This window comes from Haliotis rufescens, unplaced genomic scaffold (genome assembly GCF_023055435.1).
Source record: "Haliotis rufescens isolate VD_foot unplaced genomic scaffold, xgHalRufe1.0.p SCAF_16, whole genome shotgun sequence".
NCBI lineage: Eukaryota > Metazoa > Mollusca > Gastropoda > Lepetellida > Haliotidae > Haliotis > Haliotis rufescens.
This window is the reverse complement of record NW_025963846.1, coordinates 2,661,228-2,684,489: the sequence shown is the minus strand read 5'-3', so window position 1 is coordinate 2,684,489 and position 23,262 is coordinate 2,661,228. Positions and strand designations below refer to the sequence as shown.

The following is a 23,262-nucleotide window of genomic DNA, read 5'->3' as shown; positions in this document are numbered from 1 at the left end:
CCTTTGAGTAGAAATACAATCATCTCGTTAGTTATAACGCAAAACTATCACAGGATTCTAACAGACACTGACTGGGATTCCACACAGGAACCAAACAATCAAGATCTCGCTTCTAACTCTCCTAATCATGATACTACCTGATGATGAATAACAGTGTCAGGCCGACCTTAGAAACCAAAACCAAAGCAGCGAATCTGAACCTACAACGGAATGACACACATTCCATACGACCATAAGTCCAGTTAGACTTGATTAATTAACACATGCCTGCTAAATGGTTGTTTGTAATTTGGGATTGTTACATATCATTGAAGATGGACTAAACTGACTTAGGGAACATATTTATTTTTATATATATATCTATATATTGTGATGTTAAGGAACACTCGATTTTTTTTCACATGACTATAGTTAATCTTTCATTGTAACGTTTGCATTGTAACGTTAAGGAACACCCAAATTTTTCATATGACTATAGTTAATCTTTCATTGTAACGTTTGCATTGTAACGTTAAGGAACACCCGAATTTTTCATATGACTATAGTTAATCTTTCATTGTAACGTTTGCATTGTAACGTTAAGGAACACCTGATTATTTCACCTGACTATAGTTAATCTTTAACTGTAATGTTTTCATTGTAACCTTAAGGAACACCAGAGGAACACTCAATCTTTTGATGTGATTGTAGTTAATCTGTCATGTCATGTCATGTCATGTCATGTCATGACAGATTAACTACATTCCCATCAAAAGATCGAATGTTCTTCAACTTCTTTTGTAGTATATGTATATTTTGGTTATTTTTTGGTGCTGACAAACCTAGAAACCTAATCAGGCGATTCTGGGATTCAAACCCACAATCATAGGTTTCTGAAACATTTCTGATTCAATTCTGCACAGCGAAATGAGGCGCCTAAAACGTTTTCAGCCTGAACCTTGGCATGGCTGACAGGAGGCCCAAAACAGGTCGTATAAGGATCTGTACCCAATTATCGCCTTTACGGAAAAAAAGAAGTTATCCATAAATTGAGTCCACTTTGCCCAAAACAGGTGTTATTATTGTGACCTTAGCTAGAAATTCAATTTCTTGACAAAATAAAAACTAACCCGTAAATTATATATTCCTTCCACACATTGAGATCCCTGACCTCGCTGCTGTTTGTTTCCAACTCTGAGGCAGGCCTGTTGATGCTGTATTCTGATGTTTGGCATGTTGCAAAGCGATCATGTGACCTGAGTAGAGTGGAACTGACCGTATCGTTGATAAACTCAGATATGGAAACTTTGATATACTCAGCTGATGACAGTGACAAGTTGTGAGAATAATGTCTGCATATCAATAATGTCTTTCATAATATCACCCCATAATATCGCATCCCACCAACCATTGACTCTTCTCTGGTCTCCAGTTTAAGACACAAAAATAAGCCAGATCGAGCAGTCATCAAATGCTATTTTAGCATAGCAAATCAATTGTTACACTTTCATATGAAATCAAAACAAACAAATTGAAAAAAATGTACTCATTCGTATTTCATATGATTCTGTGTTGTGTGAGTGAGTGGATTCAACGCCATTTTGACAGTATTTCTGTAATATTACAGAACGTCAGCTTCATGTTGAAAAAATCCCAAAGTGACCCACTTTGTAGATATTTACTATTTGCTTAAAACCATAAGCACAGGTCTGGGTCTGACAAACAAGGATCTTAACAGGAGCAAAACAGGATCTCCAGGATCCTGACTTGGCAAAGGGACACAACTCTGCATGGCAAACTGTAGTACCTGAGACCACTGGGAAAAAGTGTGGCTCCTTGAGAAAGTGAGTGAGTGAGTTGGGTTTTACGCCGCTTTTAACAGTATTCCAGTTATATCGCGGCGTGTCAGCTTAATGTGGGAGGAAAGCCCGAAGTGATGCAGGTCTCAGACGTTTACCAGTTCGGTGAAACCCACGAGCACGGGTATGGTGCTGACAAACCCAGAAACATGATCAGGCGAACCGGGATTCGAACCCACAATCATAGGTTTCTGGCGTGCCGAAGGGACGCAACTCTGCACAGCGAATCGCGGCGCTTTAGACGACTGGGCCACCTGTGCCCCCCTTTTTGAGAATGAGTTGTTCGTCTGTTTCCACATACTCTCTTTCAACGGGGAGCTTGCAAGTGGAATAATATCCTCGGAACTGCATTAATTAATATCATTCGCTTGACTGATTCAATGCCGTGTGTTAAGTTAACATTGCTACAGTTACCAGATCCCCCACAATTAATCTGTTCTTCATCGATCTTATTTAAGAACATATTGGAATTTCATTATTCCCTGAAATAAAAAAATGGAAACTGAAAGAAATTGGCACAAAATTCACATACAGGATGCTTGTAACAACAACCGCAACCCTGATGGCACAGAAAGAGAAGCTGGACTGCACCTCGGCCAACGTCCAACCCCAGTGTGATTATGACGTCATCCAATACTGAATGTAATTGCACAATGAGCTGCTTCCCTCACTTGGCGAATGTTTCGTAAAAAGCTATTTTCACTCTTTCGATATGATGACACAGCTTTATGGCGGGCCCCAGCTTCAGGTCGAGGTGTTCCTGTACTGTGGGCAGGGTCAGAAGAAGGAGGGCCTGCCCGTCGATCTCCTGGGGGTAAAAGGGGGAAGTAGAGATTATTGAGTGAATTTTGGTTTAACGCTGCTTTGAACAGTATTTCAGTTATATCATGGATTGTCTGCTTGATGTGAAAGGAAAACCAAAAGTGATGCTTGTCTTAAGACATTTACACTTTGGGCGAAACCCATGAGCATGGGTATGGTGCAAACCCGGAAACATAACTCATGAGTTTTGGTTCCTGGCATGCCTAAGGGGAGCAACTCTGTAGAGCGAATTGGGGCACCTTATATGACTGGGCCACCCATACCCATACCCATACCCCTTCCACAATGGGAGTTACAACTTATGATTGTAAAAATATGTTTCTATATTTATCACATATCTTACCAAGTCTCCAAGTAATTCTTGGATCAAACAAGTGAATGGCTGTCTTATGCCTCATTCAGCAATATTTCAGCAATATTCCAGCCATATAATAGCAGTATGTAAACAAGAGGCCCATAGGGCCTGAATAGGTCACCTGGATATTTACGCAATCATGACAAAATATACATTTGCATTGTACATGTATATAATACTGCAAATATTTCGTAATTTTGACTCCGTCAGCATCTAAAAGGGGTGGATGGCAAATCTGACAGCATGAACGTGTACTCTAGATACAAATGTAGCATAAAGATCTGAACCGTTTCCATGTAATGATCTAAGTTTCCAGAGGCAAGGCTGGACCCCAGGGTGAATCCTATTGGCATAGTTGTATTATTCTCTTCATAACAAACAAATGTATACAATGTATCTGTTTATTATAGGGTGGGGATAAAATCAGTTTGCATGTTATGGTCAAGGTTCTTACTCCTTTGGGAGTGCCAGACAGATGAACAGAAGGACCAGTCGTGGTATCATATGTGTATTTGTCTTGTTATACTAAGCAATTACATGTATACATGTATATGGTAATAGGGTGGGGATCTCAACTATTTCCAAGTTTTCACCTGAGAACTTAATACTTATGGGTATGGCAAGACCACAAGCTCAATACTAATATCATGATTGTGTTTGTCTCTTTATGCCCAGCAATTGTATATATGGTTATGGGGTGGGGATCTCAACTGTTTGAAAGTTATGACCCAGGGGTTAAGTCTACAGGGGTGGAGCAATCCCCTCCCCCCCGGGCCACACTGGCAGCATATGTGCATTCCTCTCATTATACTAAGCAATTGTATATATGGTTAATATGGTGGGGATCTTAACTGTGTCCAAGTTAATAAACTCTTTTTAACCCTGCCTCTCAGGCCCTGGGGGGTGGGGGGTGGGGGGTGGGGGGGGTTGGTAAGCCTTTCTATTTGTACAATTTTGAATCCTCACCACCAGAGAATGCTTCCAACCAAATATGGTTGATATCTATCTTTTAGTTCCAGAAAAGAAGTCGTTTAATTCAATATAGCCAAATTACCCCCATTTGGCCCTGCCCCTCAGCCCCTGGGGTGGGGTCAGCCCTCCATTTGTACAATTTTCAATCCCATTTTAAAATTTCACTAATTTCCAATTAGTGGTCCAGAAAAGAAGTCGTTTGAACAAAATTGTTGATGTACGGATGGACGGACGACGGATGCCATGGTATGGCATAAGCTAACCCTGGTCCTTTGGACCCGGTAGCTGCTAGTAGACAAACCAGTGTTTGAAATTGAGTAACATTCAACAACAAGCATAGATTTCTTGGGACTTATTCTTGGGTCAATCAGTTCTTTAACAAAGGTCAAGGTCAACTCATCCACTGGAATAAGTGAGTGAGTGAGTGAGAAACACACTTGCTACAAAGCCAGCCAGTTCCTGCCAACTCACCTGTTCCTTGAAGAGCCTGGCTAGGTGAGCACAGTCTGTTGTTTTGATGAATTCTACCACATCACTCAGTGACCACTTCAGTGGGTTCTTCTCCAGTCGGAGTATTTCCTCTTTCTTCACAGATGAATCTTGATGTTTCTAAAGTGAACATAACGATACATAATAGCTACTGATTCAAGGACTGTTTCTGAGACTGAATTAATTCAACCAACAACTGGTGCACAGTGTAATTAAACAATTTTTCTTTGTTTTAATGCTACACTCGGCATTATTCCAGCTATGTGACAGTGGCATAACAATACTGAAATCTGGATGGGTCAAACCAGTGATTGATATTGTGAGTGAGTGAGTGAGTGAGTATGGTTTTACGCCGCTTTTAGCAATATTCCAGCAATATCACGGCGGGGGACACCAGAAATGGGCTCCACACATTGTACCCATGTCGGGAATCGAACCCGTGTCTTCGGCGTGACGAGCGAACGCTTTAACCACTAGGCTACCCGACCGCCCCGATTGATATTGTGAACAACGATCCACACCTCCAAGATATGATGACACGCAATCAACCATATCTGACCTTCTGATCCATTGAATTGCCTCTTACAACTAGCACAGGTTCCTGGGGACCTATTCTAACCAGGGCCCACTTGCACAAAGCGATTTTAGCGCTAAGACTATTGTAAGCCAATGTTAAAGTATGGGAGTTACGATCATCTTAGCGCTAAGGTCGCTTTGTGAAAGTGGGCCCAGGAATGATGGGAAACTATTGCATTGGAGAGCCAAAAATAACATTAGCATTTGACATGAATAACTCATTTTGGAAATTATGTCTCAACCTACATCATTTCAAAATTAAAATTACCTCAAAACAGTGTAGTGATACGTATAATATCTTAGAAAAAGTATAACACTACATATTAGATCCAGCTTCATGTGTCATTCCTCCAACACTTGAGATGCGAAATTACATCAGAAACAAGCATGAACCTCTCATATCCCCCACCAATACCGCCATTTTCAGCCATAGTCAAATGAGTTGCCATGGAAACTCGAAAATAATTTTTGAAAAATCCCCAACTATCAAAAGGCACCAGTTCACCACTAGGCCTATCTATGTGCCAAGTTTGGTTAAGATATCTCTCATGTTTTTTTAGTTCTGCTCCGGAAACGATACGTGACGGACAGCACCCATTCCTATATCCCCCTTCCACTTCGTGACGGGGGATAATAAATAATACAAAATCTACTAACCCGGGACATCCCGCTGCCATGTTTAGAGTTCATCCCAAGTCCAAGTGCACTTTGAGACTTGGTCACGATTGAGCTGTTGCCATGGTGATGTGAGGAACCATGATGGGATGTGAGCATGATTTTTTTGTGAGTCCTTCGTTCGAAGCTATATTTGGGCAGTTTGGCTCCCCGAGTACGAATGTCTGAGGGCGGGGGCACGTGGTGCGTGTACTTCCGTTTAATCCGCAAGCCCTGGCTTTGTTTCAAATCTAAGTCTTTATCTTTGGAACCATTGGTGCTGGTGCTATCTACAGTCCTGGTGTCACTGTTAACACTGTCTTTGTCATCATCGATGCAGTCATCGTTCTCATCCTGCGACGTCCGCACTTTCTTGGTAACAAAGTTGATCTTTTTTCTTTTCCGTCTTTTGCCTGGTTTCTTGGGGCCGTCCTCCAAGTTTGTGTGACCGCCAGGGGGACGTCCTACCTTCTTCTTCTTCTTGCCATAGTAATATGCTGCATAAACACACAACATACATTTGAAATACAGATGGACTTGCTGAAGATCTCACAATTTGTCTTGTTTAATACTAGGGTTGTCACAATAAATCGAAATATCGATATATTGCTATTGGTAAGCACTTAAAGTCAATAAATCGATTGTTAAATCAGTTTCCGATCAATAGCATCGATTTCAGTTAGGAATATCGATAGTTCCGATTGTATTTACCATATCAATAAAATACATGCAATGCTGTTCAAATTTGTTTTTCTTTTGATCATGAATGGTAGTAATTTACACATGGTAATGTGGAAGTTTCTTTTTCTTAAATTATTAGGGTAAAGAAAAAACAAATCAGTCATATCTCAAACTTTACTTTTTATTTGTTGTTATAACATTCAAAGGAAACTTCAGTTCCAAGGTTTAATTCACCTCCATCTAATTCAAATCCATCTAAAATGATACACTGAAAACTATCGATATTTATTGCAATAGTTGCTTGCAATATCAATAGTTATCGCAACAGTGATTTCCAGACCAATAATCATCCCTATTTAATACCTCATTCAGCTATATTCCAGCTGTATGAGAGCAGTCTCTAAAAATCAAGTCTGGATCAGACAATCCAGTGATTGATAAATGAGCAACTGTCTACACCATCAGGGTACGATGACACTCATTGATCCAAGTCATCGCGCCTGACCACACAGTCCTTTTAGTCGCCTATAAGTCAAGCATAGGTTCCTGGTGACCAATTCTAACTGGGAAATGCTGACTGGTTAATCATAAAGTCATCTCATAAAGAGAAAAAAAAAGTAGGATGTTAGTGAGTGAATGAGCTTCATCCAACTGTATGGAGTTATAATCAGAGTTGAGAATTATCATAATATATATGAAGTTAATGCCGAGGATGAGCATAAACTTTTCCTACTTAATTACTAATGTAGCTCCCAGCAACTTTCACGGTCTTTATTCAAATTAAGTCAAAATAATACATATCTCAAAATTATCCTACTATCCTTAATCACTGATGCCTGACACAGTCCAACAGGATCTCAGCCAGTGCTGGCAGGAATTCATTGGAGGTCAGGTGAGGTGATTTATAGTGCTAGCCCACTGAGATACCATGCCGCAGTTTAACATGAATACCCCACTCAGACACAGTATACTGACTCCGAGCTGACCAGTCCTTGTTTTAGCCCCTTAATGCCAAGCGCCAGACAGGGTAACAACAAGTACCATCTCTTTAACATCTTTTGATATGACGTGGCCAGGGATCAAACCCCGGACCTGGAATTCATTGGATAACGAGTGTCATGCAAGAGACTATCATGACAACTAATGTCACTGTTCAATTTGTTTTTGTTTACTTTTTACTTCAAATCAAAGTGTGTTTTCCTAGTTTCAGTCAGGCACATTTTCCTTAACCTGTCTTAAAAAATGGCCATCATATTATTCAAACAACATGCGGTTGGAATTTGGCGTTAAACGGTGAATTCATACAATATCCCTACTCCACTGGTGACTGGTCGTTGTGTAAGTATCTCCGGACTAGTGATGAAGCAGACTGTTGATTGCAATCAAAAATGTCCTAACGATATCCAACACTTTTGGTCATGGTGTAGAAGAAATATAATCAAAATATGACAAAATTAGGAAATTATGTCCTAATTGTGAGATGGAATGGGGTTTAACGTCGCGTCCAAGATTATTGCACTTATATAGAGATGCACGTGTGTGTGAGTGTGTGTGCGTGTGCGTGTGTGCGCTTGTACTAGTCCTGACTGATGCCGATTTATAGTGCTAGCTCACTGAGATACCATGCCGCAGTTTAACATGAATACCCCACTCAGACACAGTATACTGACTCCGAGCCGACCAGTCCTTGTTTTAGCCCCTAAATGCCGAGCGCCAGACAGGGTTACAAGTACATCTAAACATCTTTTGGTATGATTTGGCCGGGGATCAAACCCAAGACCTTCTGCTCTCCGGAGGACACTCTACCACTAGACCACGGAGGCGGTCCTATGTCAAAATGATAGTTGTCTAGCAAAGTCACTACTTTGAAGACAAATGCAGAATACTGGGCCTCTTCCATAGGCTCCCTTCTACCCATTTATATTTTTATTCATTAAGAAGCCAGTGAACTGACTGAATGTGTCAAGGATAGCACTAAGATAGCTTCGAGGAATGGGGCCCTGGGCTGTTTGTTGTTGTTTGTTGTTTTACGCCGCACTCAGCAATATTCCAGCTAAATGCCGGCGGTCTGTAAATAATCGAGTCTGGACCAGACAATCCAGTGATTGACATAATGAGCATCGATCCACGCATTTGGGATACCATGACATGCATCAACCAAGTCAGCGAGCCTGACCACCCGATCCCGTTAGTCGCCTTTTACGACAAGCATAGTCGTCTTTTAAGGCAAGGCAGTGGTCTGGAAACAGGCACAAGACCATGGAGTCCCCCTTCAAGTTTTACAATAGTGGTTTGGTCAGTCCAAAATGAGCACTGAAACCTTAAGGTACAAGTTGGCACGAACACAGCTGCTCAACCAATAGCATCGGAGAACAGAGGGGGGTCAAGGGTCAGCTGGCAACATTCCTTACTGTATTTGGTCTTGGTGAGTTGGGAGCAGATTTCTGGACATTCTGTGGTGAAGAGATGCGGGCTGATGAGGTTGGGGCAGCATTCCAGCTTGATGCAGATCTGTCGACAGAACTCCTCCAGCTGCGACGTGCTCTTGCAGATCTCCACCGTCGCCCGGTAGCTCTTCCCCTTGTACCTGCACATCATGAACTTATACAGAAACCAGGGGAGATAACCAGTGTCTGACACATATCTACAAGCCACTAAAGATTAACTGGGTAATGCAGATTTATGTTGCATATAAGCAAATGTGTAACTTATCTTTATTGCCATGTAAAGTGATGTTATATTTACATGTTGTTCATCACTGGTCTTGTCCATTGTCCATGGCCTGTGCTTTCCGTTCAATCACGTCAAAATACAGTGTAAAAAAATTAGAATAATTCAGTTCAGTGGATGTAATACAACAGTATAATTTCCATGTGTGTCCTCATTTTAACCACTCAATTACAATTCTAACCATGTCATTGGCACCTAAATACAAGGAATTTCAAACACTTGGCATCGTCAAAAATGAAAAAAGAAGAGTTTAAGGCTTAAAAAAATAAAAGATTTGGTTCTAAGGCAATGACTTTTGAAAATATAGTGCGGGCATGCGGTGGTTTGTGTTTTTTGGCTTGTTCGAACTAGTATGTAACTAAATAAACAGTTGTGTACAATCAACATGGGAAAGCACACAAGCTCCTATTGCAACCATGACCATGAGATTAGCAGTGAGTGAGTGAGTATGGTTTTACGTCGTTTTTAGCAATATTCCAGCAATATCACGGCGGCGGACACCAGAAATGGGCTTCACACATTGTACTCATGTCGGGAATCGAACCCAGGTCTTCGGCGTGACGAACGAACGCTTTAACCACTAGGTTACCCGACCGCCCCTGAGATTAGCAGTAGAGCAGTGTGTGTGTAAAGGGAAGTAACTGCGTGCTATATAGGATCACATTGTTTTTAGGTATAAGGAGTTTTTTTTATATTTTCTTGAAAATGGAAATAAAAACGAAACGAGCAGTGGATGTTATGATGATGCGGGCAGTGCCTGAGCACCAAGACTGTTATTTCTTTTTAGCCTAATAAAGGGTTCCTGCTATATGATTTGGCTGGTTGGTTTATTTATTGTTTAATGCCACACTCAGCAATATTCCAACTATATGACGGCGGTCTGCAAATAATCGAGTCTGGACCAGACAATCCAGTGATTGACATCATGAGCATCGATCTACGCAATTGGGATCAATGACATGCTTCAACGAAGTCAGCAAGTCTGAACATCCGACCCCGTTAGTCGCCTCTTACGACAAGCATAGTTGCCTCTTACGGTAAGCATGGGTTGCGGAAGACCTATTCTACCCCGGATCTTCACAGGTTTTGAAAAACAGTTAAAACATCCATCATGATAACTCACTTGGCCTTCAACACTTGCTGATGCATGTTGGGATTTGGCGAGCCCTCCATCTGAATCTCGCGCAGCACCCTACAGGACTTGTAGGCCACGTTGATGAGCATGGACAGCACCTCCTTCATGACCAGATTGATGGGGCCGGGACCCACACACTTGGGCAACTCCGAGATGCGTCCCTTGCTCAGATAGGGGCCAGAGAAGCAGCGATGATTGAAGTAGATCTTCGGGCACCAGCCACTGCCTACAGGGGGGCAAGATGGAAGTCATTTATCAAAGGAAAGTCGGATCAATTGTCAGTCCAGGTTGGATTCAAGTCATCAAACTTCACTTTGTTCTCTCACATGTATGATGTGAGTGAGTGAGTGAGTGAGTGAGTGAGTTGGGTTTAACGCAGCTTTTAACAATATTCCAGTTATATCGCGGCGTGTCAGCTTAATGTGGGAGGAAAGCCCAAAGTGATGCAGGTCTCAGACGTTTACCACTTCGGTGAAACCCACGAGCATGGGTATGGTGCTGACAAACCTAGAAACATAATCGGGGCGAACCGGGATTCGAACCCACAATCATAGGTTTCTTGCGTGCCCAAGGGACACAACTCTGCACAGCGAATCGCGGCACCTTAGACGACTGGGCCACCCCTGCCTCCATGTATGATATGAACAGGGCTTGTTCAGAGCCTGATGTTCAGCCCCCAAGACTGCAGAAAATGTCAGTAAATTTGAGTTACAAATTTCCCAATTCATGTTTATAGTGAGTGAGTGAGTATGGTTTTACGCCGCTTTTAGCAATATTCCAGCAATATCAAGGCGAGGGACACCAGAAATGGGCTTCACACATTGTACCCATGTCGAGAATCGAACCCAGGTCTTCGGCGTGACAAGCGAATGCTTTAACCACTAGGCTACCCAATCACCCCAATTCATGTTATATATTAATAACGAATGTTATGGGTTTGAAGAAGTGTCTTAATTCACTGACCATTTTGAGCAATATAATACCTTTTTCAAAATTGCATGCTAAGAGCAAGAATGAATCCCTGGTATATAAATATCAATCTAAAAAACATATACATGACGTTTCACATATTGAACTAATTACACCATCTAGACCCGAGAACTGTGCCACCAAGCGATCTTAGTGCTGCTTCCAAGTCTATGTTGGGTAATGACAATCGTGCCGCTAAGATAGCTTCAAGGAAGGGGCATTGGAGTCCATCTTTCAAAATCTCAAGGCAAGTGAGTTAACTGACTATGAAAGTCCAGTTTCCACCCTTGCCGAACTAGGCTGGTATTATGGAGTTACAATTTGGTTCGTAAACTGTTGTGCAGATTTCGGTCGATTGCAGGATTTGCAAAGCATGTGCACCGCCAACTCGTTGTCAACAGATATTTTCAAAATCTTTTTATGTTTTTAATCAAGGTGCTCACCTGATTTGATGCATTTCGCGATGTAAGACCCGTTTTATCACAAAATAGATCTTGATTATCGAGCAGATCGTCCTGACTTTTGTTTGAAGCAAATACAAGTGATACGAGGGTAGGAATCTGATTGGTCCATAGGAGAGGCTTAGAAGGGATATAACTGGTAATAGCCACTGGTGGCACTAAGATTGAGCCCAGGAATTCCAGCCTAGTTCGGCAAGGGTGGAGCCTGGACTTTTAAAATTAGTTAACTCTCTTGCCTCGGAGAGATGTCTTTCAATAGCGTGTATGGTTTGGTCGGTCCACCACCCATTTCAAATGTCAGGAACGTCTGTCTCATTCGGACTGCTAACCTTTTTGAGGTTGCATGATTAGAGAACACATTCAGACTTTCACTCTCCAGATCTCTTAAACACAACATGAAACCCCATTTGTATACTCCCCAGGGAGCTGAGAATGATTGTTGAGTGCACACTAATCCATTGACTGGGGTAATAATGTCTAAGCACTCAGAGCATGCCCTCCTTCGTTGGGCAGCTTCTGCAAATGATAATGCCCTGAAAAATAGAGTTACCCTTATAATACTATCACAGCATTCCAGCAGATCCCAATGGATCCCAATGGATCCAAGACCTACCTCCAGACTCCCCATTCTTCACCTGGGAGTAGGACTCACTCTTGTTCTCTTCATTCCATGGTCCCTCGGCAATTCTGAAAGTATGTACGTACCAATAAAAGTAAAACTGCATAAAGAGAGAATAGGTCGGCCATAAGTCTGTAAGTGTGTGTAAGTGTGTGTAAGTGTGTGTGTGTCCACACTTTCAGTTTGTTTGTTTGTTGTTTAACGCCGCACTCAGCAATATTACAGCTACATGACAGTGATCTGTAAATAACTTGTCTGGACCAGACAATCCAGTGACTGATATCATGAGCATCGATTCACACAATTGGAATACGATGACATGCATCAACCAAGTCAGCGAGCCTGACCCCCTGATCCTGTTAGTCGCCTCTTATGACAAGAATAGTTACCTTTTACGACAAGAATGGGTTGCTGAAGACCTATTCTAACCAAGATCTTCACAGGTCTGCTGCTTTCAACGTCATTTCATTACATCACAGCATGTCAGCTTTATTTGAGAGGAAAAGCAGACGTGATTCAGACTTTTACCACTTTCATGAAACTGCTTTCAATGTGATTTCATTACATCACAGCATGACAGCTTTATTTGAGAGGAAAAGCAGACGTGATTCAGACTTTTACCACTTTCATGAAACCCACAAGCACTGGCATTGTGCTAACAAACCTAAAAACATAATCAGGTCGAATCTGGGATTCAAACCCACAATCATACGCTCCTGACACATCTAAGGGACACAACTCTGATTGTGTCACCTTGAGTAACACACTCTAGTAACACTATCATGGTCAACATCAAACTTACTCCGGCTGAACGACGGCAACTCGTTTCTGTATCGGTCGCTTCAAGCCGAGTTTCCGTGGGGGTTTCAGCTGGTAGCCATTGCTTTCACACCAACCAACAGGGAACAGGTTCTGGGACTCAATACTCTCAATGTGACTGGCAACAATCTTCATACTGATGTCCAGGTGGATCCACATCAGGCCATCTACGATCTTCGTGATGGTGGCTGCGCAGATCTGATTCTGATTGTCGGGGTTTACAGCTTCTAGCTTCATGCCCTTCTCAAACTCATGCACTGGGGGAGTCTGGAAAATGATTTCAAACATTTTATCACCACAGGGAAGGTTGGCCGAAGCAATGGCTGTTTGGGCTTTGACAAGCCAAGGGGTAATTGATACATTAATCAAATTGCCAAAATTGGTCCTGGACCATCCTACCGACAGTCCCTCCTTAACGTTGCCGAATATTTAATAAGTTCAGAATTCTGTACTGGGATTTGAAGTATTCAGCCCTTACAACAGAGGACTGGGATTGGAAGTATTCAGCCCTTACAACAACAGAGTGCTTGGATTTGAAGTATTCAGCCCTTACAACAACAGAGTACTGGTTTGAAGGATTCAGCCCTTACAAAAACAGAGTGCTGGGATTTGAAGGATTCAGCCCTTACAACAACAGAGTGCTGGGATTTGAAGGAATCAGCCCTTACAACAACAAAGTGCTGGGATTTGAAGGATTCAGCCCTTACAACAACAGAGTGCTGGGATTTGAAGTATTCAGCCCTTACAAGCCGATACTGAGCAGATTTTAGAGACATCATAGCAGGAATAATTCATACAAAGTTTCAGCCCTATAGGCCTTGTAGTTTCAGAGTCAAAATCGTAAATAATGCACTAATGGTAGAAAACACGGGGGTACATAAAAGACAGACGTCCAACAGGAAGAAAATTGAAAACATGCTAAGTTAAGGACATTTAAACCCTACCAATTGTTCCTCTCCACAACTTACCAGATCAAACATTGCATCAGGGGCTGACTGAGCATTACAGTAGGCCAGGTATTCTGACCAGCTGAAATCAGGCTTGGACCAGCCTGAAATACAGAAATAGCGTAAATATGTGAGAATGTGGAAAATATGTGATAAATGTATATAGAATCATATTTGAATGAATTTGTTACTAAAAGTCAAAATGTGGATCCTCCCTGATATCATATTCTAATTTAACAAGAGTCTTCAGGAGATGACATATCCCCCCAGTCTGGTGCAATTCAGAAATGGAGTTTGGCTTCTTAAACCCTACTTCTGGTTCATTGCCATTGGATACCTTTATTTTGATGATCAGTGATGAAGGAAAGAATAATCAGGTTCAGTATTAGCCAATATTGGCAATCATCAAACAGCCCCAATTCACCACTAGACTGATCAGTAGGGCAGGTTCATCTCGAAATATATTCAATGGTTTTGGAGTTGTGCTTCCGAAACAAGCACTTCCCTCATTTTTAGCATAATTCCAACTTAAAAAAAATATAAATCCCCAATTAGGAAAAAGCACCAGTTCCCCACTAGGGTGTTTCAACAAGAAATATTCAATGGTCTAGGAGTTCTGATCAGCAAACGGCAACACATGGAGGGCCGACGGACAGACATGCTGATCGCAGTTTCCTTGTTTTGAATAACAGTAGGATAAAAAAAAAATATGGATTAATTTGCATCCTTAGGCCACAAAGAATTAATCATTAGCTTTCAATCCATTTGTTTAAAATGCAAAGCAGGAGGGACTTTATTTTATATATATATTTTTTTTTTAATTAAACAAACTGTTCATGGAATCTATATACATCAACCATGTTCAGTAGTGATGTGTGCATGCGTGTGTGGTGTGTGTGTGTATGTGTGTGGTGTGGTGTGGTGTGCATGTGGTGTGGTGTGGTGTGGTGTGGTGTGGCGTGGTGTGGCGTGGTGTGGCGTGGTGTGGTGTGCATGCATGCGTGGTGTGCATGTGTGTGGGGTGGCGTGGTGTGCATGTGTTTAGGCGTGGCGTGGGTGTGGTGTGGTGTGTGTGCATGCGAGTGGTGTGCATGTGAGAGAGAGAGAGAGTGTGTGTGTGTGTGTGTGTGGTGTGCATGTGGTGTGCGCATGTGGTGTGCATGTGTGTGTGTGTGTGTGTGTGTGTGTGTGTGGTGTGTGTGTGGTGTGTCAGTGCATGTGTGTGTGTGTGTGAGAGAGAGAGATATTATACTAGTCCACACTCATTCCGATTACATAGCGCTAGCCCACCGAGATACCATCCCGCAGTTCAACATAGATTCCTTACACAGTCATAGTTCTTGTGGTAACACCATAATGCCAAGCTTCAGTGATGTGTAGTGATGTGGATAAAAATAATGTGGACTTCCACAACTAGACAACCAACCTGCAGGGTGCGTGAGACGGAGCCCTTTGCACTGGCACCAGTGGATGGGGAAGATGTTTGGGCTGTTGGCATGACAACTGAACTGTACACGTTTACTGGAATGCCTCTCCAAGGAGTCTATCTCCACCAGGAAGTACCGGCTGTTGAAGATTTGGATGATAGTAGCAGGACAGATCTGGTTGCGGCTCAGTGGATTCAACCCCTCGATCTTCCAGCCTTTTTGGAATTTGTGGGTGGGGATTTCCGGCTGATCCTAGTGACAGAGGGAAGGTGTCGTGACTTTGAATGCACAAGTTACATATTCGTCCTCAAGTCCGTAGCAAACGTCAGTAAACAATTCCTCAGAATTAGCAGTAACATTAAAAACACCCAATTTTGAACAATATTTTCCCAAGTTGCCTGCCGAGGTACTGAGTTTGGAATCCCAGATAAATCCCTAAGTTTGTATTTGACAGAATTTAAAAGAAATTACTCTGATTTTTACATTTATTTTCCATATTTCACTGTTTTAGGACAGATCGATAATTATTTGAATAGATTTGTATTATTTATTTCAAAAAAATTATTTTTTCTTTTATTTATCAACTCGGTGACATTTGTAATTGTCCTCACCTTGAATATGTCTGCAGGCAGTATCTGGTCCTGTGTCATCTTCAGGCCTTCTTCCAGAATCTCGTTAATCTCAGCCTCGGAGCATTTCATGAAGGACTTTTCTACTTCTGAAACAAACATGTTCATTTCACATCAATATACAATATCAGTACATTGGACCAACTTGTTATTAATATATGACACGAGACATCATCTAACTGTTTTCATCCATACCTAATATTTACATCAGACTATTCCCCGGCAAGTACTTTAAAGTAAATCATGACTTACAATCCCCCTGTTGAGGTACAACAATCGTAGATTCTACAACTAGTTTGTATATTGCATATATCTTGCATACTGCAATGTTATAGTCTGTAACAATTATGAACACTTATCTTGCAAAGTAAAAAGTCTGCAACAATTATTTTGCAATGTGACAGTCTGCAACAATTATCTTGCAATGTGAAAGTCTGCAAAAATTATCTTGCAAAGTGAAAGTCTTCAACAATAATCTTGCAATGTAACAGTCTGCAACAATTATCACCAATAATCATGCAAAGTAAATCTGTAATAATTATCTTGCAACGTAACAGTCTGCAACAATTATCTTGCACTGTAACAGTCTGCAACAATTATCTTGCAATGTGAAAATCTTCAACAATGAACAACACTAATCGTGCAAAGTAAGTCTGCATCAATTATCTTGCAATGTAACAGTCTGCAACAATAATCTTGCAATGTAACAGTCTGCAACAATTATCTAGCAATGGAACAGCCTGCAACAATTATCTTGGCATGTAACAGTCTGCAACAATTATCAACAATAATCTTGCAAAGTAAGTCTGTAACAATTATCTTGCAATGTAATAGCCTGCAAAATAATCAATTACTATCTTGCAATATAATTCTGTAACAATTATCTTCCAAAGTAAAATTTGCAACAATTATCAACAATTATCTTGCATTGTAATAGTCAGCAACAAATATCTTGCAATGTGAAAGTCTTCAACAATTACATGTGTCAACATTTATCTTGCAAAGTAAAACTCTGAATAAAGATATACTGTGAGATCTGTAACAGTAACAGAGGCCAGTTTCTCTACCTTTGGGAGGCTTGTATGTGTACTTCATCTCCTTGGCCCAGCCAATGGGATGGAGGCTCTCATTCAGGTAGAACATCCAGAAGTCATGTGTGCCTGACTCCACGCCTTCATAGCGCAGGTAGAGCCTGCCTCCAACGTTCTCGATGATCTGTACGACCCACACGTTCGTGGGCTTGCAGACGTCCTGGATCTCTAGTCTCATGCACTGTTTCAGCTGATCTACAGGTGTCGTGCCCGTCATCTACAAGGGGACAAACAGTTCAAGCACAAAATATTCCCTTCACCATAACCCCTAAATATTTCGTTATTGTTTACTTCTGGATTCTGGCATAAGAGTGAGTGAGTTGGGTTTTTACACCGCTTTTAACAGTATTCCAGTTATATCACGGCATGTCAGCTTAATGAGGTAAGAAAGCCCAAAGTGATGCAGGTCTCAGACGTTTACCACTTTGGTGAAACCCAGAAGCATGGGTATGATGCTGACAAACCTAGAAACATAATTGGGGCGAACCAGGATTCGAACCCACAATCATAGGTTTCTGGCGTGCCCAAGGGACGCTACTCTGCACAGCGAATCGCGGCGCTTTAGACGACTTGGCCACCCATGCCCCCGCTGGCATGAGAAGGCACAACACTGCACTGCAGAACACTGATTATGTCCCTCATGTCCCTTTCAAACCAGAGGTGAGCTGAAAGGGGGTTTAACATCGCACTCCATATTATCACACTTATAATATAAAGCAACATGCACGCACATGTGTGTAGCTGCTTGTACTGAAATGGGGTTTAACATCACATTCAAGATTATTGCAATATAGCAACGTGCATGCTTGTGTATCTGCTTGTACTAATGCCAGGCACCAGGCAGGATAACAACAAGTATCTGGTATGACACGGCTGGGGATCGAACCACCAACCTTCCGCTCTCCGTGCTGACACCCTATCCCTCACACCACAGTGGCCGTCTTTACAAGCCAGACCTCAGGCTAGCATGTCAAGTGCTGTACAACTGTCATGGAGTTTCCCACACACAGCAATGTTCCTTACCTTATCCAGGAGGTATGGAGGGGCCGTCCTGGCCCCCGTTAGAGATGCTACTACAAACTCCTTCCAGTCGCTGAATTTGTCTTTAATGGCTGAAGACAAAATTGAAGGAAACATCTTTTCAGAGCAGTCTGTGACAAAAACATTTCTAGATTTCCGTATTTGACGTAATAAGCACCCAGCTCTAATAAGCACCCACGGTATTATTTGCTAATATATTGGCTAGTGAACAATCCCAGTTAGCACCCTTTCCGATTGATCAATGTACACAAGACTTATTTATTTGTGCATAATACGCACTCGTTTGTATTTGCACCCTTAATTATGGGCAATTAAATTCTGGAAAATATATCTATCGTGTATAAAACACACAGATTCTTCTTTTATATCATTTCAGGCTGTCAGCATAAACCACAAAATTTACAATCTTTCAACCTCGTTTTTAATCTCACCAAAATTATATTCTGATAAGAGCCCCCTATTTCTAATTTTGAGAGCGCCCTAGGCGCTTATTACGCCGAATATAGTAAACTTGACATCAATTTCAGGTGCTGGAAGATCATTACTATATGAATTATTGTTAGTTGAGTTCTCTTGTTTGTTTGTTTGTTTATTTGTTGTTTAACACCGCACTCAGCAATCTTCCAGCTGTATGACAGTGGTCCGTAAAGAGTTCTCTTGACAGCACAGAATATTCAAAGACTTAAGCTAGAGACTATAGTGGCTTGAACTGCAGACTCAAACAGGTTGTGTTTGTTTGTTTGTTTGTTTGTTGTTTAACGCCGCACTCAGCAATATTCCAGCTATATGACGGTGGTCTGTAAATAATCGTCTGCACCAGACGATCCAGTGATTGACATCATCAGCATCAATCCACCCAATTGGGATACGATGACATGCATCAAGTCAGCGACATAGTTGGATACTCTAAAACAATTTATCATCATCATCATTTTTATTATCATTTAGGATATTTATTTACCACTAATCAACATACCATCAGGAGGCTGAAGAGTGCGGCCATTACTCGAACACCATCCCACTGGATGGATCTCGGAGGTCATAAGGTCAGCCCAGAAGTCAGCAGACCCATCCTCTTCATAACCATCATAACGTAACCGTAGCAACTGACCACATGACATGATGACTGATGCCACCCAGTATGTGTTAGGTGATGACTTGTTTGGGACTTCTAGCTTCATGCCCTTCACAAAACCACTCTGTAGACTGCACTCCACCTAGAAGCAGACATGAAGAGTTCCAGACGTCAGCTCACAAGAGGGTAACCATGGTAACAATCCGCTGAATGTTTAATCCATGTCAAGTGTCATGTCGTGTCGTGTCGATGTGTGATTCACACAATTGCCTCTTACGACCAGCTTTGGTTGATGGGGACCAATAATATTGTTTGTTTAACGCCGAAATCAGCATTATTCCAGCTATATGACGGCGGTCTGTAAATAATCAAGTCTGGACCAGACAATCCAGTGATTGATATCATGAGCATCGATCCACACAATTGGGATCGATGACATGCATCAACCAAGTCAGCGAGCCTGACCGCCCGATCCCGTTAGTCGCGTCTTACGATAAGCAGAGTCGCCTTTTACAGCAAGTATGGGACCAATAATAACCTGGAATTTCCAAGGTCATGGCGCATAGAGTTGTTGAGGAGGTCTCAGGTGGTACTATATACACCCTACCCCAACATTATCAGACACATCTGCCCCACCCCTACTTACATGGGTGAAGGCTGTGGGGGGTACACTGGTCGAGCCGGTCTCTAGTAGATATTCTTCCCAGTTGAACTCGGACTGGTCATATTCAACCGGAATACCATCTACAATATCAAATCATCAAGTCTCAATACAACCAAGGAAGTGAAGACAAAATGACATCCATATACAGGTATGGACAGGATGAATGAAATCTGTCTAGTCCATTATTCTTATCAGACTTTTCTAGGTAATATTTCTGCACTTTCCCATTAATTAGTCTCTCCTCAAAATCCTCATCCTCAGTGACTTTGTCCAACACTGCTGTGATTTCACAGGATAGTTTTTACATAATTTCCAAATTAAATGATTAACAAAATGGAAACAATTACTGCATATCTTGAAATAAACGCGATCGTGAATTTAATCCAAAAAATGTGAGTGGTCTATGCTCGCCTTAAATAACCTTGTATTTATGTCTCCAAATGACTATCAACAATAGACGTCCCCACTGCACACTTTAGACAGCGGAAAGACAAAAACGGTTTATTGAGCAGCAGTTGTAACAAGTGTTTCCTGTCACAGAGCTCCAGATAAGCTTTGGTGCCGTGGGTATTTTACCCATGCATTTTAAAATCATTGGGTATAAGTAATTCTATCTGGGTATTCAAATTTCTGTTACCCAGAAGTTTTTACACATGTGGGTATTTAAGTTAAATATTTAAAAACACTATTCATCTAGTTCCTGCAAACTGGTGTCGTGTGGGTTCGAGAGCTTTATAGGACTCAAAAATACCACGATACTTCCACAAGAAAGTGTGTTGGCAAATGATTATGATGTAACTGTCATCGTGGAGTTTGGCAAGGTTGATGGAATGCCCGTTTATAATTTCAAAATAAGTTGCTGATTTGCTAATCGAATACGCAGGGTTACTTCACAATATTTTGATGATACGCACAAGTTTTATTTTTGTAGCTTATCTGTAATGTTCGTTGCATATTTGATACGCTTGGATTTTATTTTACTGCGTATTTCTTCATTTCTGATGCGTATTTTACGCAGATAAGCAGCTTATCTAGAGCTCTGTGTCATATTATGTCAAATTTATTACCGGTATTTTTTCGCCATGACTCTCTGAAATTCAGTTGTCAACAAAAAGCATACATTTCTTATTCCAGTGATGCTAAGCATTTGAGGGAAAATGGGTAACAACAACTCACCTTCGTTGTAATCAGCCGTATCGATCATACAGAATCGAGATTTGTCATCAAGGTCATCCAAAGATTCAACCTTTGGATCCACAAGTTCTGTATTGTCCTCCATTGCTGGGTAGGGTGACTCTGCCTTTACTTCCTCCAAGGGCTTCTGTTCTGGAAGGGAGCTCTCTTCCTCCTCCTCTTCCTTCACACTGCTGGCATCAGGGGCAGCTTCCTCGGTCACGGAATTGGACTCCTCCTCCATCTTTTCAGAATCGGATGGAACAGGACTTGGTTTGGGACTTGCAACGTCTTCTACTGGTGCTGGAGAGTCTTCAGCGTTTGATTTGACATCCTCTTTGGTCGAATTGGAGTTCTCACTATCAGGCATTTCAATATCATTCTGTATGCCTCCATCATCCATGGAGGTTATGTTTAAGATAGATTCCACGTCTGCCAAGTCACCCATTTCCTGTTTGGGAGTTTCATTACTAAAATTGCTTTCGGATTCATTACCCGACTCGGCTATGTTCTCAAAAATCAGTTCTTTCGGAAGCAATGCTGGCGCTGTGATGGAGTTCAGGGAAAATGTGTTGGGCGAGGCAGCAAGTGGGGTGACACTGCCATTTTGAGGCGCTCCCATGAACGGGTTGGCCATGACTGGCTGCTGCTGAGCACTCATTATGATTGGCTGAAGTTGACTGAAGGCACCAGACAGGAACTGACCTTGACCTCCATTAGGAACAGCCAAAATTGTCTGGCTGATCGGAATCCCAAGACTTTGTGCAACAGTCGTGCAAATTTGTCCGACGGATATTGGTTGAACGAATGGATGTCCAACAGCACCAGTATTCACATTCATTGGAAAACCGAGGGTGACATTTAGCGGCGATGGTGTCCCTGGCGGAGCCTGCTGACTGGATGAGAAAGCTGACGACAAGGACGTCTGGGGAAAACAGAAGCTCTGGGGGATGGTGACGGCCCCAAGGGACTGGGCACTCAAGAGACCCTCGGGTGTGATGGGACTTGTGATGGCCGCCATTGATGTGGCTAGCTTCATCCCTTCTACAGCATCTGCTCCGGACACAGGCAAGTCTGTCATGGAATCATAAGAAATCATCAAAAAGAAACTCTAAAAAATATTTTAAAAAAACAAAAACAAATTACAACGATAATGTTTTCAGTTGACAAAACCATTTTCGAACACCATTCATGCAACCTTCAACAGGTATCCTCAAATCTTCTTACAGCAAGGCAACGCATCAGATCAAGATCTGATTTTAATGAGACTGATATAAAACCCAATCTATTCAAATTTGAAATTATACATTTTTGCCATCCTGAAAATGACTGAAATACACTAATATGTGGACCTGATAAAATTAATCATAATTAATCATATATTAATAAAAGAACTCATTCTCTACCAAAATCCTGACTTACAAGAACCTGCATCTTTTTAGTACATATTATCTTAGATATGGCAGATGAAACAATTTATATATCAGGTAAAAGAAACTAAAAAACAAATTCCATTTGCATAAGATATCAATTCAGAATACAACAGCAGAATTCAATTTTCAATTTCAGTCTTCACAAATATGTTGCGCCTTCTGCTTACTGGGTTTATTGATTTTATCCCTCAGAAAATCTCAGCATGAAAACATGAATGCTGTACAATCTGTACACAATATTCCTGTATACAATAATTATGATGAAACTGATTTTCCAAAGATTAAACATGAGTAGGAAAAAAACATAACTCTACACTCAGAGCAATTATCTATTCTTGTTTTTTTGTTTGCTGTTTATCGCCGCACTCAGCAATATGCCAGGCATGCGACGGCAGTCACCAAACAACTCAGACAATCAAGTGACTGGCATCATCAATTTACACAATTGGGATACGATGACATGCATCAACCAAGTCAGCGAGCCTGACCACCCGATCCTGGTAGTCGCCTCTTACAAGATGGTTCGACTCAATAAATTTTTCCGTTTAACAGTTTAACGCTAGTAATGTACTTGAAAGATCATTATGTGAAAGCAGAGACTGTAGTTATTACAATCCAATCCAAATGCATCAGATATATCTCAAATGACAAGACATCAGAAA

General features: G+C 41.5%; 1 protein-coding gene across 1 annotated transcript in view; it reads right to left on the bottom strand.

The window, feature by feature from the left end:
* Nucleotides 1-2,048: 2,048 nt before the first annotated feature.
* The window catches only part of LOC124144887 (scm-like with four MBT domains protein 1), a 38,738-nt gene continuing 17,524 nt past the window's right edge, over nucleotides 2,049-23,262 (bottom strand). Inside the window, exons 3-17 of the mRNA XM_046514502.2 lie at nucleotides 21,171-22,241; nucleotides 19,977-20,074; nucleotides 19,232-19,472; nucleotides 18,238-18,326; nucleotides 17,191-17,431; nucleotides 16,106-16,212; nucleotides 15,494-15,746; nucleotides 14,089-14,171; nucleotides 13,104-13,387; nucleotides 12,296-12,369; nucleotides 10,241-10,478; nucleotides 8,799-8,974; nucleotides 5,710-6,203; nucleotides 4,459-4,596; nucleotides 2,049-2,646 (exon numbers count right to left, since the gene is read on the bottom strand). Of these exons, the coding sequence (XP_046370458.2) occupies nucleotides 2,506-2,646; nucleotides 4,459-4,596; nucleotides 5,710-6,203; nucleotides 8,799-8,974; nucleotides 10,241-10,478; nucleotides 12,296-12,369; nucleotides 13,104-13,387; nucleotides 14,089-14,171; nucleotides 15,494-15,746; nucleotides 16,106-16,212; nucleotides 17,191-17,431; nucleotides 18,238-18,326; nucleotides 19,232-19,472; nucleotides 19,977-20,074; nucleotides 21,171-22,241 (3,728 nt within the window). The 3' untranslated portion in view covers nucleotides 2,049-2,505. The remainder of the gene's footprint in view (nucleotides 2,647-4,458; nucleotides 4,597-5,709; nucleotides 6,204-8,798; nucleotides 8,975-10,240; nucleotides 10,479-12,295; nucleotides 12,370-13,103; nucleotides 13,388-14,088; nucleotides 14,172-15,493; nucleotides 15,747-16,105; nucleotides 16,213-17,190; nucleotides 17,432-18,237; nucleotides 18,327-19,231; nucleotides 19,473-19,976; nucleotides 20,075-21,170; nucleotides 22,242-23,262) is intronic.